This window comes from Eubalaena glacialis, chromosome 11 (assembly GCF_028564815.1).
Source record: "Eubalaena glacialis isolate mEubGla1 chromosome 11, mEubGla1.1.hap2.+ XY, whole genome shotgun sequence".
NCBI classification, from domain to species: Eukaryota; Metazoa; Chordata; class Mammalia; order Artiodactyla; family Balaenidae; genus Eubalaena; species Eubalaena glacialis.
In genome coordinates this window covers 107,159,368-107,179,192 of record NC_083726.1, presented here as the reverse complement: position 1 = coordinate 107,179,192, position 19,825 = coordinate 107,159,368, and the positions used below count along the sequence as shown (strand labels likewise).

The window sequence follows — 19,825 nt, the reverse complement described above, 5'->3', positions numbered from 1 at the left end:
AAAAGTTTGAAATATTGAAAGAATTACCAAAATGTGACATAGAGACATGAAGTGAGAAAATGCTGTTGAAAAATGGCACCAATAGACCTGCTTGAGGCAGGGTTGCCATAAACCTTCAATTTGTAAAAAATGCAATATCTGTGAAGCATGATAAAGTGAAGCACAATAAAATGAGGTATGCCTGTAATTTTAAGTGCTATTATTTCCAATGTTATTCCAAATAAAGTGTTATTCCACTTTATTTATTCCAAATAAAGCCAAACTTGACGATTGGTCAAGTTTAGATAAGGACTTATAAATAATATTGTTACATTTTAAATTTACTTAAGTTTGGAAAATGCCTATTTTACTTTTTCTTTTTTTTTTTTTGAAAAAATAGTTAACTAGAACAGACCCAAAGTAGATCTGGCCATTTATCGGAACTTATCATCATCTCCATGCAGGCTAATATTCTGCTAGAATTCTCCCAAAGGAACCTCTTTTGCTCATTGATGGGATAAGGGGGGTTTGTCATTTTAACTTAGAACACATATTTTCATCATTTAATCATTTTGCTGGTGGGAATAAATTTAAAGTTATCCAGCTGGACATGTCACTTACAAGAATATTACTGAGTACCAAAAGATTTATTCAGATATTTAATTGGAAGGAAATACATCTGGAATAAGTTTTATTGGAATTCATATAAAAAGGAAAGTAAATCCATTAGAATTAATACCATAAACAGTCGACTTTATCTGGAACCAGAAACATTAATGAATTGGAGCCTAGGAGTCCTAACCCTTTTTCCTTGTAAAAAGCCAGTCGTTTTCCAATTGATGTGGCAATTATTCTTTATTGCTTTAGGTAGAGCTTTGTTTTCAGCTAATATTTTAGAGACAGATCCTTCAAATCACCCAGTTTGTTTCTTTCCCCCGCTTCTTTTTGAAGAACAAGCAAAAAGAAAGCAGTAGGAGGCATCTTTGCCTGTCTTCAAAATACCTGAAAAATCTTACGAAGATGAGCAAATCAGCAGAACCTCGCTGCATAGGGGCTATTAGTAACTACATGAATAAAGAGACATCTAGGGACGTCCCTGGCAGCCCAGTGGTTAAGGCTCCCCACTTCCACTGCAGGGGGCACGGGTTCGATCCCTGGTCCTGGTCGGGGAACTAAGATCCCACAGCCAAAAAAAAAAAAGAGGCATCTAATGTCCTCCTTAGATGTCAGCATAGATGCCATTGATCAAATAATCAAGCCTTGAGTAACGTTTCCTGCGGAGGGATTCTAAGAGCGTTCTGCCCAAGAGACCCAGGCCTATGGCGAGGAACAGAACCCCAAAGAGCACGGTCCCGACCAGGAGCCACTGTTCAAATGCGAGGCCCTGCTGACTTTCCGGAGCACTGCTCAGGGAGGGCCCACCAGAGCTGGCCTTCCCATCTTCCTGGGAAGCTGCTGTATTTGTAGTGGGAGAATTCACATTTGACAAAGGAAACATAGCAGGGTCCCGGGCAGCCTCTGTGTTCAAAGTCAAGCTGGAAATGTCTCTAAAGGGCACCGTGTCTGGTGGGCCTTTCGAGTCTGTCGATGCCCTAAAGACGGAAGTCGGAACCTCAGTTGTGGTCGTGTTAGTGACCGTGGCTACAGGTGGGGCAGAGGTGGCCCCCTGAGGCTGAGAAGTCACAGAAGGTATCCCTGCAGCGCTGGCGGCAGGGAGAGATGCAGGCTTTGGAGTGGTCAGGACGGTGGGCAGAGAAGCAGCTGCCACTGTACTGGGGAACACTGTCACGTCTTCAGGCAGCAGATGAGCTACCGTCTGTTCTGAGGGAGATGGTGACTTCTGAGAGTGGCCTTTTTCTTTATAAACAGTCCACTGTGGACTCGCCAGATCAATCTTGAGTAGTTTCTCCAAGTGATCTGAGGATCCAAACTTCGGAGAGAATGAATCTCTCCATAAGACCGTGGGCTCTGAAGCACCTGTGGGAGGAGGGGGCGTGGGAGTGATGGTGTGTGAAGACCTGCTGCGGAACAGAGACTCTTCTTGGGCTACCTCCTGGCTTGGCAAATCAGTTCCCGCCAAAGATGGAAAATCTGAAGACGGAAAGAAAATAAAAAGAAGACTTCCATATTTCCATGCGAAGGGAGGTTAACAAGGACAAACGTTATCAGCTTGTTCAGTAAGACCTCAAACTGTGGATTCTTGACATTTCATGGTGCAAAATGGAAAAACACGAATTGCTAAATCAGATCCTGATGACCCTGCCTCCTCCCCAGATGCTGTGGTTTATTTCTAGAGTGTTGGCCCAGAGGAGAAGAGAAATGTGCAGAGGAGGATCGGGCAAATGAAGGAAGAGGTGGGAGGGGACCAGCAGAGATGCTAAGAGGAGCTCAGCATGGGCAGCAAGAGGTTTAGGAAGATGGAGACCCTTCAGGGGCCAAGGCCAGGGAAGGCAGCTGGGCTGGGGTGATGTGGCAGCAAGAGGACTGGCAGAGAAAATGCTGGTGTGAGGCACAGGCTGTGCCAGCTGGGACCGCAGTGACAACTGGGAAGCAAGCCATCACTAGGGGAGATATCACGGGGCCGGGGGGTAGCCCACAGGACAATGAGGAGAGGAGACAAAATCCCAGTGACTTGCCTTCCACGAGGAGGAGGAGGAGGAGGAGGAAGCTGGAGGGTCCCTGAAGCCAAGGCAGCAGCACAAAGCTGATGACGTTTTTCAATGAAAAAAAATGGGTTTCAGGGACTTCCCTGGTGGTCCAGCAGTTAAGACTGTGTGCTCCCAATGCAGGGGTCCCAGGTTTGACCCCTGGTCAGGGAACTAGATCCTGCATGCCGCAACTGAGAGCCTGCGTTTTCATATTTTTAATATTTATTTATTTATTTGGTTGCATCAGGTCTTGGTTGCGGCACGCGGGATCTTCCTTGCGGCATGTGGGATCTTTCGTTGTGGCACACAGGCTTCTTTCTAGTTGTGGCGCATGGGCTTCAGAGCCCGTGGGCTCAGTAGTTGTGGCACGTGAGCTCTAGAGCACGCGGGCTTAGTTGCCCCGCAGCATGTGGGATCTCAGTTCCCTGACCAAGGATCGAACCCACATCCCCTGCATTGGAAGGTGGATTCTTAACCACTGGACCACCAGGGAAGTCCCAATAAATAAATATTTTAAAAAAAAACAAAAAAACAACCAGCTTTCAGCACCATACTCAGGGGAGGAAGGCGATCTGAGAGATTTTCTTTTGACCCTTGAAGATTAAAATTTTAGAGCCAATATCTTAGGTTCTGAGGACCATGGACCAGTATTTGAAATCATGATGGCCACGTGGCTAGCATAAAGAGCAGAAAATCACACAGTCCCAACTCCTGCTGAGGAGGAACCAGCCTCAGATCCTCCTCCTGTGTGAGAAAGTTTAGAGTTTTGCTCTTTGTCACACATGCCGTTTATCACAGCTCGAACTGAAAAGGCTGGTTAAAGCAATCCGGGGCAGAGAAAGACCGCTTGAATTGCTCTGTATCACTCTGCTACTTGGCTAATCATTTCACTTAAATTAGAATGGCAGAAACACAAGGAAGGAAGCAAAGGTGATTCTCTCCTCTTCTCTTTTCCATCTTCTATTTCAACTCCCCTCAATACCAGTTTCTAAACTAGACCTCACTCTCCTCTCTGCTAACAAATAGATCCAGAGGCAACTTCAGATTTGTGACATCTTTGACTACTCTCTAAGCTTCCACTACTCAGAGGTCCTTTAGAACTGTCACTTATTAATCCATCTAGGACAGGGGTCAGCAAATTATGGCCACTTCTCTTTATATGGCTTGCGAGTTAAGAATGGTTTCTACATTCTTAAATGATTGAAAAAAATCAAGAAGGATAATATTTTGTAACGTGAAAATTATATGAAATTCACATTTCAGTGTCCATAAATAAAGTTTTATTCGCATACAAGCATGCCCATTTGTTTACATATTGTCTATGGCTGCTTCTACTACAAGGACAGAAGTGAGGAGGTCCAACAGATTGCATATGGCCCACTAAGCCTAAAAGACTTGCCTGAAAAGCCTAAAATACATATTATTTGGCCCTCGACAAAAAAAGTTTGTGGATACCTGCTCTAGGACACTCTAAAATAGAATTTAGATGCCTGAAATTCCTCCAACAATGCTGAAGAAAAGAGTTTCTGCTGCAGGTGATATCACATTCATAGGCATAGTGTCACCACGAGATAAAGAGCACCTGTATTTTTAGGTCGTGTCAGATATTTTTAAAAAGAGCAGGACTCATCATATTTCATTTTAAAGTTTAAAAAGAAGGCTAGGGCTTCCCTGGTGGCGCAGTGGTTGAGAATCTGCCTGCCAATTCAGGGGACACGGGTTCGAGCCCTGGTCTGGGAAGATCCCACATGCCGCGGAGCAACTAGGCCCGTGAGCCACAATTACTGAGCCTGCGCGTCTGGAGCCTGTGCTCCGCAACAAGAGAGGCCACGATAGTGAGAGGCCCGCGCACCGCGATGAAGAGTGGCCCCCGCTTGCCGCAACTAGAGAAAGCCCTCGCAGAGAAACGAAGACCCAACACAGCCATAAATAAATAAATAAATGAATGAATGAATGAATGAATGAATAAATAAATAAACAAATAAACAAACCCAAAAGTTAAAAAAAAAAAAAGAAGGCTAAATAAATGCTCTGTGATATGTGTGAACTCAAAACTTAAAATAAGGCCATTGACAAGAATGACCAAAACAGCTGTTTTCTTTCTCAAGAATACAAGGTCATAAATAAAGCAAAGCTAGGGCTATTCCCATTTCTTGATAAGATTCATCTATTGGCAAAGATCCTAGAACCACACAGGGATCCTCCACACCTGCTTCATTCACCTCACCCACTGATGTTTGCCTTTGGGGTGTGGTGTTTTCTCTCAGTCACATAGCCATGAGCTACAGAAGGAGCTGGGAAATGTGTCCTCAACCGCTCCTTTGAGTTTCATTTTCAAGTGACTTCACTAGATAAAAAATTTAGGGACTGACTATTAACTTGGAAACCAGCTGAGCAAATAGACTTTCAATTTATTCTATTTCTGAATTCCCCTATTCTAGTCCTTGGAGGAATGACAGACCACCAAGCTCCAAAAACAAACAAACAAAGATTAAATAATGCCAAGCTACAATGGTTTTACAGAATGAACAGAGCACACTATTATCTTTCAAACTTTCAGTCTGTAAATATTAGTCAATTACAGGAAATAGAGTTCATCAGGAAACAAACCACCAAACATATCTACTGAATTTCACTCTGACCAGGAGGCAGATATTTATTTTTATGGGGCAATCTCAATCCATCAACACGGGCAGATTCATAAATAGAATTACAAACACAATTTGTAAACATCTGTAGATACAGACAGCCCGCTGCACACCAAGTCCGGGGTTGGTGCCATTTTGCCCCTAGATAGCCACCGGCTCTGGGCTGATGGTGCCCCCTGGTGGCTGACACAGGAACTGTTCGATTCTAATTCCACTTCATTCACTACCTTCACACTTGCCCTTAGAAGGTTTAGGCACAAGCCAAGTTCCCTTTTCTCCCAGTTCCACTGGAGAAAATGGAATCTTTACCACATACTCCCTCTTTTACACATGCATTATAAAATCAATAACATGACAGAAGTATTATGAAAGTTATAAAACAAATTCAACGATAATTTCTATCATGTCCCAGCAACTATTAACATTTATGCATACCTTAAAATTAAAATTTTTTTCATGTAATTTAAAAACTGGGTGTTTTTCACCTGAAATTTAGGTGACATTTTATTTCTACAGCTCAAACTTATTTTTTAACATCTGCATTGTATTCCCTCAGGTGGATCCATTATACTTTACACCCAACCATTCCCTAGCATTTGGACATTTAAGCTGTAGAAACTTTTAAACTAATTTCCTTTAAACTAATTCAAAAAGTGCTGTTTTCACTTTTTAAACTAATTACACAATAAACAGTTTCACAACAACAGCTTTTTATTTGGTATAGATTTTATGGAAGTCGAATGACTGGATTCAATTACCTATAATTTCTTTAATATTCTGCTTTAATTGTGAAATAGCTGATAGACATAGGGAATACACACTGACAGTGGAAGAAAGGACACAATGAAGAAGAGGCAGTGAGAAGGGATCAGAGAGACAGATGTGATGGTCCAACTTCCACCTGATGGGAGCTCTTGAAGGAGAAAAATAAACATTCCAATTAGTGTCTTGAGCCCTGACCTCACTGGAAACTCAGACTGCGATGTCCATTTCCTGCTGGATACCATCCCCAGGTGTCCAACAGGCTCTGCCACGTTCCAGGTGATGAAAAAAAAAGAGGACAAGCAAGAAGCCATACCCGCACAACACTGTAGGTCCCGGTGTTTTTAGCCAAGATTATATATAGACGTAAAGGAGGCGAACAGTCAGGGGCAACTGCCCTGGCCAGTGTGAAGCCCAGAAGGGGCAGGGAGACGACAAGATACTTTCCACCCAAGGTAAGATCCTGGGTGCTCTGAGAGGCCTAATTTGTTCTGTGCCATAGTCTTTTTTTTTTTTTTTTTTAAAGATGACTGTTAATGTTACCAAACTTATTCTTTTTTTTTTTTTTTTTTTTTTATTTATTTATTTTTGGCTGTGTTGGGTCTTCGTTTCTGTGCGAAGGCTTTCTCCTGTTGTGGCAAGCGGGGGCCACTCCTCATCGCGGTGCACGGGCCTCTCATTATCGTGGCCTCTCTTGTTGCGGAGCGCAGGCTCCAGACGCGCAGGCTCAGTAATTGTGGCTCACGGGCCCAGCTGCTCCGCGGCATGTGGGATCTTCCCAGACCAGGGCTCGAACCCGTGTCCCCTGCATTGGCAGGCAGACTCTCAACCAGTGCGCCACCAGGGAAGCCCCTGTGCCATAGTCTTTTTAAAAAATTATTCTTTTTAACAACTGTGGTAAAATATACTACATACAATGTACCACTTTAACCCGTTTTTAAGAGTATAGTTCCGTGGCATTGAGTTTGCGCAACCCTCACCATCAACCATCTCCAGAATTTTTCATCAGGCAAAAGTGAAACTTTGTACCTTATCTGCCAATCTTTTTAGACTTGGGCTTCTACCACTATGTAGGAAGAATTTACACAAGCAATCTGTGCTTTACGCTCCTGTTTAAGGGAATGTTTGACACGTCAGGTTTTCCTGCTTCATGAACGAAACTCAGACACAGCCTCACTCAGGAGACAAAGGAGAGTCAGTGTCCGGATGCCCTGGGCAGCATCATTCCTCAAAGAACCCTGATTGCACTCTCCCTCCCAACCGCAAAACCACTTCCCCGGCTCAGTAGACGGCACTGCCATCCATCCAGATGCTCAAACCCAGGACTAGGACCCAGTTTCACTCTTCTCTTTTCCTCATTCCCCACATCCACACCACCAGCAAGCCCTGTCAATGTTATCACTGAAATGGCTCGTGTGTTTACTTTCCTCCATCTCCTCCACCGTCTCCCTGGTCCCCAAGGCCACGACCTTTCACTCGGATCTCGTCCCAGCCTCCTACCCAGTCTTCCCACATGCCCTCTTGCTGCTGCGTCATTGTCCATTCCCAATAGAGCAGTCACAGTGAGCTTTGAGAAATCACCTTTAAAACAGCACGTTATATGTGCCTGCTGAAAACCTTCCAACGGCTTCCCATCATGCGCCGAAAATAAAAACTCCCTACCCCCTACAGAGCTTGATGGGATCGCCCCACTTTCCTTCCTTCTTGCATATCACTCTTTACATGGTTCACTATGAGTCAGCTGTTGAGATTGGAGTGTTTGAACAAACACTCCCAAACCATTCTGCCTTAGGATATTAGAACAGGCTGTTTCCTCTGCCTGGAAGGTCTTCCTACAATCTTCCCACATCTGGCTCCTCCGTGTTCAGATCTCAGCTTAGGGGTTACATCTTCACAGACGCTTCCCCTGATCACCTAATCCAGATGGTCCACTCAGTGATTATCTATTTTTTCTTTTTTGGCTGTGCTGTGTGGCATGCGGGATCTTAGTTCCCGGACCAGGGATCGAACCTGCGTCCCCTGCAATGGAAGCGAGGAGTCTTAACCACTGGACCGCCAGGGAAGTCCCTCTGTGATTATCTATTATGTTGTCTTAGCTCAAGTATCTGCATAGCTCTTATGACTATTTTTTTTTGACTATTTTTTTAAATGGGAATTTTGTTTTAATTTTCTCTGCTTTGAAAATATATTCTTATATAAAGACCATGTTTCATTTTATTATGATCACTGTTATTTTTTTAATTTAAACTTTTTTATTGAAGTATAGTTGATTTACAATGCTGTGTTAATTTCTGCTGTACGGCAAAGTGATTCAGTTTATATATATATATATATACTTTTTTTTAAGGGTAACCACCTCTTTTTTTTTAAATAAATTTATTTTATTTATTTATTTATTTTTGGCTGTGCTGGGTCTTCGTTGCTGCCCGCGGGCTTTTTCTAGTTGTGGCGAGCGGGGGCTACTCTTCATTGTGGTGCGCGGGCTTCTCATTGCAGTGGCTTCTCTTGTTGCGGAGCATGGGCTCTAGGCGCACAGGCTTCAGTAGCTGCGGCACTGTGGCTCACGGGATCTAGAGCACAGGCTCGGCAGTTGTGGCGCACGGGCTCAGTTGCTCTGCGGCATGTGGGATCCTGCCAAACCAGGGCTTGAACCCGTGTCCCCTGCATTGGCAGGCGGATTCTTAACCACTGCGCCACCAGAGAAGCCCTACATTCTTTTTTTTATATGCTTTTCCATTACGGTTTTTCATAGGATTTTTTTTTTTTTTTTTTGGCTGCAGTGGGTCTTTGTTGCTGCATGCCGGCTTTCTCTAGTTGCGGCGAGCGGGGGCTACTCTTCATTGTGGTGCACGGGCTTCTCATTGCGGTGGCTTCTCTTGTTGCAGAGCACGGACTCTAGGTGCGCGGGCTTCAGTAGTTGTGGCACACGGGCTCTAGAGCGCAGGCTCAGCAGCTGTGGCACACGGGCTTAGTTGCTCCGCGGCATGTGGGATCTTCCTGGACCAGGGCTCGAATCTGTGTCCCCTGCATTGGCAGGCAGATTCTCAACCACTGTGCCACCAGGGAAGCCCTTTCATAGGATACTGAATATAGTTCCCTGTGCTATACAGTAGGACCTGTTGTTTGTCCATTCTATATATAAAAGCCTACATCTGCTAACCCCAGCCTCCCACTCCATTCCTTCTCCACCCCCTACCACTGGGCAACTGCAAGTCTGTTCTCTATGGCCGTGGTGACTATTTTTCTTGATTATTTATTTATTAAGGTCTCTCTCTCCTAAAATATTAGTTCCAGAAATGAGAACCTTGTTTTTCATGTTTAGTGTCGTATCTTTCTATCCTTAAGGCGTAAAAAGTGCTTGGCACATAGAAGATGCTAAATAAAATTTGTTTCTTATTGAATAAATGAACAAAGGGAATATTATTAATACCTAAGGGTGTAAGGTCAAAAACTTTATAAAACTGAAATAAAAGTAAACTTCATACTTGAAAGCATTTCATCCTGAAAAATTAACAAGCCAAAATCTCACCAAGGCATATCCAAATAATTATATTATTTTTACTTGTTTATTTTCTGTATTCTGAGCAAATATGTAATTTCCAAATGTGGAGACTCTATTTCCAATGCCTGCACAAAATTTGGCATGTAGCTTTTTCTCAAAAACTTCTTAAATGAGCTTCCTTGCAGGTCTGGATAATAAAATCCAGTGAGTTTGATTTCAGAGAATGTGATTACAAAATAATTGGAACCTAATGACAAATGTACTGGAATTTTATATACTGTATTTACATCGTCTTAACCCTTTCAAAATAGTCACCCCTGGAGACCAGTATCCTTATTCCAGTATTGCTGACACGGTTCTAAAGACGTGTTTCAAAATGTTTACATGAAAGATCTATGTGCCTTTTATCTTAAGAAGGTAAAAACAAAAACAAAACAAAATACTATCATTCATAGGTATAAAATACTTTCACTGGAAAAAAGAAAGATGTTTGGTTGAATCAACTGAATTTTAAATCATGAGATTTTTTCTGATGTGCCTCTATATTTGTGATCCCTTTTGGCAGTTCTTCTTAAACTCTTGCAGGCAACCTTTCTACATGAATCATATCCTTAAATAATTCCAATCACAAAAGACAAAGAACAATATTTTTATTACCTCTAATGATCCTGTAACTCATAAGTCCCTTTGCTGGTTTCAGGGGACAGGCTTCCTCACTGGGACAGAAAAACAGGTAGCAGTTGGGTAGTTTAGTTGTTTTTCGAGTGTCGAAGATCATCAAGTTACATGCTTTGTCCCCTGCAATGAAAGGTTTCATAAGCATTATTCTGAAATAGGATCTTCCAAAGAATACGGTGAGCAGGAAAACATTTATTCTAGCGGCCAACACAAAAACCTTTGTTCATTGCCTGCTGGCCGCTGAGTCATTTCCTTTTCCTTAGTTTAGTCACTGAAAGCAATTTTTAAAGACCTTGGGTTTAAAAATCAGAATGAAGGTAATTTTGGCGAAACATTTTTAATAGTACATTTCATTCTTTAGAAAGAAGCCTTCCATTTACTAAAATATTTATCAAAACATACATAGAAATACAGAGTCTACAACTCACTACTGAGTCCTTCGGAAATGGATCTAACCCTAATGACTGTACGTACCTCTTGCATCCTGAAGGCATCTTAGATGCCTACGAAGCCATCAGTCTGGTTTTCTTGGTGTGGGGCGAGGGGAGGGTGGTGGGCAGGGAGGGTCAGTAAATTCAGCCTTATACATATCATGCCTCCTTCCACAATGGAGCTGCATAGCATATGGAATGCCAAGTCTATTTTTTACTTTTATCAGTACCATTCTTCTTTTGGTTCTTCAAATCTCTGCTCTTCCTTATCATTTTTGTTTGTCTCCCAATCAGGCAGTGCTCAGGGATCACCCTTGACTCCCCCAGTGGGAAATAAGACTGAGTTCGTTTCTGCAGGGGTTTTATCCTATCATGTCTCCATTAGCCAGGTAACAAGAAAGGTACTCTGGTTACTTTGGCTTTTCCTTTCCCCACGATGTGATAATTCTACAAACCATTTTTGGGGGCACTTAGGTAAAGGGGAGGGTCCATAGGGTCCAAGTTGTACACAAAATTGTGTGTCCTTTGTATTTGTGGGCATTTTTCTAGAGTCTGTGGGTATAGGCAAATTATCAAAGTGCTCTTTTGGAACCCTAAATGGTCAAAAACCAATGCTCAGTAAAAGAGGGAAAAGTCTGAGATCCATTAACTGAGACCCACAGTACCTCTGCTTAGAGTAAAGCAGTAACAGTACTTTTGCTTGTAGAATAAAGCCACAAACCCTCATTTCTTACTAAACACCTATCACGGAACTGAAGAGAAATGCAAGGTTTCCTGTGTTGCCAGGATACGCCCACATGGCATTCAGTCCTATTTGCAGGTGATGTTTCTATTCCACATGTACGTTGATATCAACATTTAAAGAAAAACTAGAAATTTAAATGAGATCTCTATGACTTCCATAAATTACTTCTCTATGAAGAGTGTCCAAAAGCACACAGCTCAATTTGAGAAGATCATTGAAGTATTTGTTTCCTCCTGACAGCAAATACCTGGTGTCATTTCTACAAGAATGCTCTAGTTCTCTGATTCTCTAACACCAACGGGGTGTCTTACAATTCAATTCAATTCTAATACTAACTGCCTGGAGTGAGAATCAGACCCTACCGGTCTAGGGCTCAGTCCCATAAGACTGTCCCCACTCAGACGCCAGTCACAGTATCGGGTCCTCAGGTCACTCACACATACGGCAAACTTGGCTATCACTCCCACCCCCTCACCCCAGGTTCAATAACTTGCTAGAACTACTCGCAGAACTCAGGAAAATGCAATACTTACCGTTATAGTTTATTACAAAGGATACAAATGAACAGCCAGATGAAGAGGTACATAGGGCGAGGTCTGGAAGGGTCCCAAGTGCAAGAGCCTCTGTCCCTGTGGAGTTGGGGTGCCTCCTGGCACATGGATGTATTCACCAACTTGGAAGCTCCCCGAACCCATCGTTTAGGGGTTTTCATGGCAGTTTTATTACATAGGCATAATTGATTAAGTCATTGGCCATTGGCGACTGAATTCAATCTCCACCCCCTTTCCCCCTACCTGGAGGTGGGTAGAGAAGACTGAAAGTTCCAAGCTTCTAAGCAAAGCTTGGTCTTTCTGGCAACTAGCAGCCATCCTGGCGTGATCGAGGGTCCCATCAAGAGTCACCTCGTTAGCATAAGCTCAGGTATGGTTGAATGGGGCTCCTCATGAATAACAGAAGAAGCTCCTAAGCTCAGAAAATTCCCAGGGTTTTAGGACCTCTGTGCCAGGAATCAGGGACAAAGACTATAAATAAATATAAATACGCAAAAGTCTGTGTCCTTCAATTTCATGTCCATGTGTATTTGTCTTATTATACCACAATCATTATAGCACGAAACGGAAATAAAGATCTAAGAGAAAACATATGATTTAGTCAGCTGATAAATCAAGTAAGGATCACGAGTCCCGTGTTCACTAGCTCTTCTAGGGTCCTTGATGACAAGGTCTTTTCCATCTTATTCATTGTTTTATCTCCAGCACCTACCAAGGCATTAGGTGCTCAGTAAACTTATGCGGTTTTTTTTTGTTTGTTTATTAGATATATACTTCTGTTTTCAGGTCATAGGTTTGGAGCCTGAAATATGCAAGGCCATGGTTCAAACCTGTGGGCCTCAGTTTCCTTCTGTGTCATGGAATGGGTCATTCTAAACCCCTTCCCATGCCTCTTAGATTCCTAGAAGCTGCAATTAGTGGCCAGTGGCTTCCTGACTCACCTGTGCCACCAGCTCCAGGGAAGGGAGATAAAACGGAAATTTTGTGCTTCTACTTAAAACTCAAATGCTGATTCTCCTATGGGATGACTTTAGAATTTTATTTTTTGCCTCAACTCCCTTTCTGTTTAAACGTTCTTTCTAATATCACACTGTATTCCAATATTCCATGATGTTGGAAGCCAAGCATTTAAATAGGACTTTTGTTTTCTATATCTCAGATGCCTGTTAGAACATAACACCAGTGGTTTTCAACCCTTTTTCTACCCACATATCTGGGTGATATATATACACTCATCAGTAACTTTGGCTCAGCTTAGGGGACGGGAGAGCACACCATGGAACATTCCCTAGTGATTTTGCTACCCACTTTTCTACCCCATTGAGAATCACTAGTACAAACCATTCAGCCTCATCAACCAGCTACTTACATCACAAAACACATGGAATAAAGAGTTGCCATGGCATTATTACTTACCTGATATGTTTTTTGTTGAGCAGCAAGAATTAACGCAGTCTTCTTGAGTTAATGTGTGTATGGGCTCATTGCCTCTGATTCCCTTGGAAAGGGATGACTGGATGTCAATGACCATATCTTCTAGACTCTTGGTGGGGCAGTTCTGACTGGTGGACAGCCTTAGTGTCAGGAAACAAATTATTACACGAGTGTAAGTCAAGCTCCATCCCTCCCGGAAGAACATTTTAAATTTCAGTTTAGTCTTGGTCTCCAAAGGTCGGATAACTCTCCCTCTGGCCTGAGTTTGCTTCAAGAAGATTGTACAGATGATGGAATTTCTCTCTAGCACAAAAATAGAAAATCATCAATGAGTTTTGTTTCTTTGAACAAACCTAGAGAAGATACATTTCATTTCCTTCAAGTCAATGTAAACAACTCACAATTCATAGGACAGTAATAAACAAGTATTTATTTGTTTCACTTTTAATAGATTTGAGACAACCTTTCATTAAAAACTTGGCAAAAAGCTAGTAAGCACACACACATACACTCTCCCATCAATGCTTAAAATCTGACAAGTATCTATGAAAGAAGAGGTAGTCTGCTTTTCAGTTCTAGAATCCTTCCTCTTCTTGCCTCTCCTAAGCAGGAGGGGAAAGGACACAAAATCTGTGGTCATTGATGAAGCAGTGATCAGCGCTTTGGACATATTTTCTTTCTCAGTAATAACAATTAGCATTTTTAAATCACCTACTGAGTGGTAGGCAATGTGCTAAGAAAATTACATATATTGTCCTTCTAGGAATTAGCTCATCAACAGGGGGAATATTCTGGCTCAGTTGAAGGAAACTGTAGGGGCAAGTGTTCTTTCTGACATCCCTAAAAACACAAAAGTCATAATACATATAATGCCAACTCCATTGGTGAGCTGGTTCTTCCAGAAAAAAAACGTTAAACTGGCAAGGCTATACCAGAAAATATCCTCATTTCCAGAATACAAATTGTTCACTAAATGATAGCCTAGATCAGAATTACCGCTTCTTTTTTTTTTTTTGGTTATGAACCCTTTGGTACTCTGGTGATGCTTAGGCTCTCTTCCGACATGTTTTAAAATGTATAAAAGATATGTTGTTAAATGTATAAAATGAAATATATAGGATTACAAAGGAAGATAGTTATACTGAAATATAATTACTGAAAAGTTTTTAAAATGTGCCTATAAGACTCTGATAAAAGATATCAAAGAAGATCTAAATAAATGGAGAGATATTCCATGTTCCTCAATAGGACTACTCAATATTGTTAAGATGTCAGCTCTTCCCAACTTGATCTACAGATTCAATGCAATTCCAATCAAAATCTCAGCAAGTTATTTTATAGACCTCAACAAACCAATTTTAAAGTTTACATGGAAAGGCAAAAAGGCCCGGAATAGTCAACACAATACTGAAGAAGAACAAAGCTGGAGGTCTGACACTACCTGACTTCAGTACTTAGCAGAAAGCACTGCTAATCAAGACAACGTAGTACTGGCAAAAGAACAGACAAATAGATCAATGGAACAGAATAAAGAGCCGAGAAATAGACCCACACAAATACAGCCAACTGATCTTTGACAAAGGAGCAATGGCAATTCAATGCAGAAAGGATATTCTTCTCAAAAACGGTGCTGGACAACTGGACATCCACATGCAAAAAAAATCTAGACATTGACCTTACATCTTTCACAAAAATTAACTCATAATGGATCATAGACCTAAATGTAAAATGCAAAACTATAAAACTCCTATGTAACATAGAATAAAGTCTCTGTGACCTTAGATTAGGTGAGTTTCTAGATAACAACACCAAAAGCAGAATCCATGAAAGAAAAAATTGATAGGTTGGATTCCATTAAAATTAAAAACTTCTGCTCTGTGCAAGACACTGTTAAGAGAATGAAAAACTAAGCCACAGACTGGGAGAAGGTATTTGCAAAACACATATTTGATAAATAACTGGTAGCTAAAATACACAAAGAACTCTTAAAACTTACCAAAAAGAAAACAAACAACCCAATTTAAAGTGAGCAAAAGACCTGAACAGACACCTCACCAAAGCAGCATATGAAAAGGTGCTCAATATCATTGTCATTAGGAAATTGCAAATTAAAACGAGATGCCACTACACACCTATCAGAATGGCTAAAATCCAAAAAACTGACAATACTAAATCCTGACAAAAACCTGCATACAAATATTTATAGCACTTTATTCATAATTGCCAAAAAACTGGAAGCAACTAAGATGTCCCTCAATAGGTGAAGGGATAAACAAACTGGTATATCCACACAATAGAATATTTTTCAGCAGTAAAAAGAAATGAGCTATCAAGCCACAAAAAGAGTAACCTTAACTGCATATCGCTAAGTGAAAGAAGCCAGTGTGAAAGGTATGATTCCAACTCTATGACATTCTGGAAAAGGCAAAACTACATCGACAGTAAAACATCAGTGGTTGTCTGGAGGAAAGGGAAGGGCTGAATAGGTGGAGCACAGGGGATTTTTAGGACAGTGAAACTATTCTATATGATGCTGTAATGATGTATATATGTCATTACATTTGTCAAAACCTATAGAGCTGTAGAACATAAGAGTGCATCCTGGGGCTTCCCTGGTGGCGCAGTGGTTGAGAATCTGCCTGCTAATGCAGGGCACACGGGTTCAAGCCCTGGTCTGGGAAGATCCCACGTGCCGCGGAGCAACTAGGCCCGTGAGCCACAACTACTGAGCCTGCGCGTCTGGAGCCTGTGCTCCGCAACAAGAGAGGCCGCGATAGTGAGAGGCCCGCGCACCGCGATGAAGAGTGACCCCCACTTGCCGCAACTAAAGAAAGCCCTCGCACAGAAACGAAGACCCAACACAGCCATAAATAATAAATAAATAAATAAATAAATAAATAAAGAGTGCATCCTAATATAAATAGGTAGACTTTGGTCAGTAAAAAAAATAAAGTACAAAATAAAAGTTTTTAAAAAAACAGTATATGGTAATACACACAAGTTTAATACCTTCCTTGCTAACTGTTATGTCCAACTTTCTAAAACAGTAAAATGAAAGTAACATTTATGGTTCTCTATGCTAAGCACTTTACATATATTATGTCATTTAATCCTTACAAGAATCCTATAAGCTAGATCCCATTAGCTCCATTTTCAGTTAAAATAAAAACAACTGTGTGATAAATAACAGATGGTAGGTCTAATCATTGCCATAATTTTGAAGTAGTGTTGAATGTAATGATTTTGAGATATATGCAGTAAGTCACATGACATAGAAATATCTATGATTTCTACTGGTGGCAAATCAGAGCTACCCTACCACTAATACTCCTGTGGCTTTTGCCTACATGCCTCTTAAAGGAAATACTACACTACATTTAGAGGTTAGCAAAATAAACTTTTCCACCCAAGTTCACAGACTTTCTGAATACTGTCCATGGACTCCCCAGGTTAAGAATCCTGGCACAAGTTACTTTTTATGCCGCCACACTTTGCAAGTCACTGGAGAAAACAAAACAGGAACAAAAAAAGAAAAACCAGGCCAACACTTCACTTTGAATGGATTCTAAGAATCTCTCCTCAAGCTGCTGCAAAGAAACCTGAACTGTGCCAGGGGATGCAGGAGAAGAGCTGTGCTTTCAGTACCAGCATCTTTATTGCTCCTGGATCACAAGCAAATACTAAAGCGCTTATCTCATTAATGGTACCAAACAATTATTAGGTAAATTAATTCTTCTAATACATTATTACTTAGGCCTTAAAGGTCCAAAGATGAACAGATTTTTAAAACGTGGCGAATACCTAAAATGGAATATTATTCAGCTACAAAAAGGAATGAAATTCTCATACATGCTACAATCTTGAAATCATTATGCTAAGTGAAATAAACTGGATACAAGAGGACAAATATTGTATGATTGCACTTATATAAAGTATCTAGAAGAGGCAAATTCACAGAGATAAAAAGTAGAATTGAAGTTACTAGAGGTTGGTGGAGGAGGGAATGGGGAGTTACTGTTTAATGGGTACAGAGTTTTCCTATCGGGGATGCCAAAAATGTCCTGAAAATGGACAGTAGTGATGGTTACCCAATAATGTGAACGTACTTAATGCCACTAAATTGTACACTTAAAATGATCAAAATAATATTTTGTTACAGTATGTCTATTTTACCACAATAAAAAGATCAAAACAAGCTTACAATTAAAAAAAAAAGGTTCAAAGTGAAGTTGAATCCTGTTGAAATAGAGTGGGAAAAGGATACAGGTGGGAAGGAGAAGATGCACCTGAGCTTTACATGCCTGCTGACTGGAGTTACGGGATCGTACCTGCAATCAGTCAAATATTGGAAATCATTTTTCTCACAGCGTAATCTAACTTAATTTATCAAGGTGTTTATAACTGTGTATAAACACACGCTCTACAGAGTACTAGACAATTAGCGGGTTCGATAAATACAGGATACAAATCATACAAGAAAAAATGGGAAATCTGCCTTTTCTTTGAGGAAATGTACGTGGCTCACTAAACCATTCTTCTGACCCTGCTGCTGGCTTGCCTAAAGACCGTCTCCAGGATACGGGGGCCACCAGCATCCGGCTCAGCCAGTTCTCCGAGCTCCCGGACGGGCGGAGGAGGCTTTCCCCGGGAAAGGGCGGGGGGCGCCGCTGCCCCCGCAGGTGGCGATACTGCCCGCGGGGGCTGGACGGGAGGATGGAGAGCCTTTACCTGGAGACGGGAGGACCGGGCCCTGCTGCCCTCCCGGTGCAGGGCAGCCCCGCGCGCTCGGGGAAGCAGCGGCGGATCCGCGAGGGGCTCGGCGAGGACGCCCGGGAGACTCCGCAGCTCTCGCCCAGCCCTGGGTTTGTGATTCACGAGTTCCTGCTTCCGTTGCGGCGGCCGAAAGTTTGCCGGAGGTGGAAGGGCACGTTCCCGCCCTGCAACCCGGAGCTGCTTCCCAGCAACCTGGAGCAGGCCCCCTGGGCACCGGGGAGAGCCGGGAGCCCCTCCCCGGGTCCCCCGGCTCCCGCCTCACCCACTCCCGCCCTGCATAGCCGCTGTGCGCGCTGCCAGGGCGGGGGCGCCACCCTCGTGGGTGCCTGAGGGTCTGCAGCTGCGCCTTCTCGCTTCCTGGAGACCAAAGAACAGGCAAATACCCACGATGAAAGTCAAACAGTACACAAATGTACACTGTACAGGCATACCTCCGTTTGCACTTAGCAGAGACTGCTTCTTTTTTTTTTTTTTTTCCAACAAATTTAAGGTTTGTGGCAATCCTGCCTGGAACAAGTCTATTGGTACTGATTTCGGAGAGGCAGCGGTGAGTGGTGGCATGAAGCGAGATCTTAATTCCCTGCCCCGTAATTGAACCTGGGTAGCCTGGATGAAAACTAGGAATCCTAGACACCACACCCCCTGGCTCTTGCCCCCAGTGAAAAATGCATTTCTCATGGAGGCAAAAACTGTAAAAACAGGTACAAAGTTTATTATTGGAGACATAGCACAACAAGTGGGAGAGCAGACAGAGAAACATTTGTTTAGTTGAGGTAGAAGCAAGGCAGAGATGCACACCCGGAGAGAAAGGGTGTGGGCGCCCTCCCCCGTGAGGAGGAGCACGATAAAGAGGCGGTTAGGTCATTTATATAGGGCAGTTCTTCCAGGTCTTTGTTTACCTTTGGCCAATTATCTGGTTTCTTTTTCCACCTGCCCTGCCCTAAGACCCTCCCCAACACGCATGCGCAACTTTTTCCAAGCTAGATTACAGCCCAGAGGCCTATGGGACCGCCTTAGCATCACATATTATGGGGTGGCGCCCCCTCCTTTTTGGCCCCCAAGGAGCCTTTCCGTGCATGTGCAATGTTTCCCTTGCCCCAAGGATGGGAATTTATGACCTTGATCTTTTAACAGGGTTTAGTCCCACTCTGTCCCTGCCATAAAGATGTCCAATGTCTGGTTATTTACTCTATTTCTGTTGCTGGTTTTTACATCGAGGTGCAGATCTCGAAATATAGACAGGAGTCCGGTCATAAATGTGTAGTCCTGGAGCCCGTTTGTCTCTTGCTTCAGGAAATGTAAACAGGGGGTTGGTAATGAATGTCCGGCCTGGAGCCCATCTCCTTCTCACCCCAGGAAGTGTGAACAGGATGCCAGTTGGAAATGTCTAGCCTGGAGCCCATCTATCTCCTACCTCGGTGCCACATCTCCAACAGCATTTGCTCGTTTTTTCATTATTATGATATTTATTATGATGGTGATTTGTGATCAACGATCTTTGATGTTACTACTATGACTTGCTAAAGGTTAGGATGATAGCTAGCATTTTTTAGCAATATTTTAACATTAAGGTATGTACTTTGTTTTTTAGACATAACGCTACTGCACACTTAATAGACTACAGAAGAGTGTAAACATAACTTTTATATGCACTGGAAAACCAAAAAATTTGTG

At 42.4% G+C, this 19,825-nt stretch overlaps 1 protein-coding gene across 1 annotated transcript; it reads right to left on the bottom strand.

The window, feature by feature from the left end:
• Positions 1–300: 300 nt before the first annotated feature.
• Positions 301–18,398, bottom strand: MANSC1 (MANSC domain containing 1). Its single transcript, XM_061204818.1, has 4 exons — positions 18,107–18,398; positions 13,361–13,681; positions 10,197–10,337; positions 301–2,070 (listed from the first exon to the last, which is right to left on the bottom strand). The coding sequence occupies exons 2-4, from the start codon at positions 13,581–13,583 to the stop codon at positions 1,199–1,201; spliced, it is 1,236 nt and encodes a 411-aa protein (XP_061060801.1). The 5' UTR covers positions 13,584–13,681; positions 18,107–18,398; the 3' UTR covers positions 301–1,198.
• Between the last annotated feature and the right edge of the window lie 1,427 nt (positions 18,399–19,825).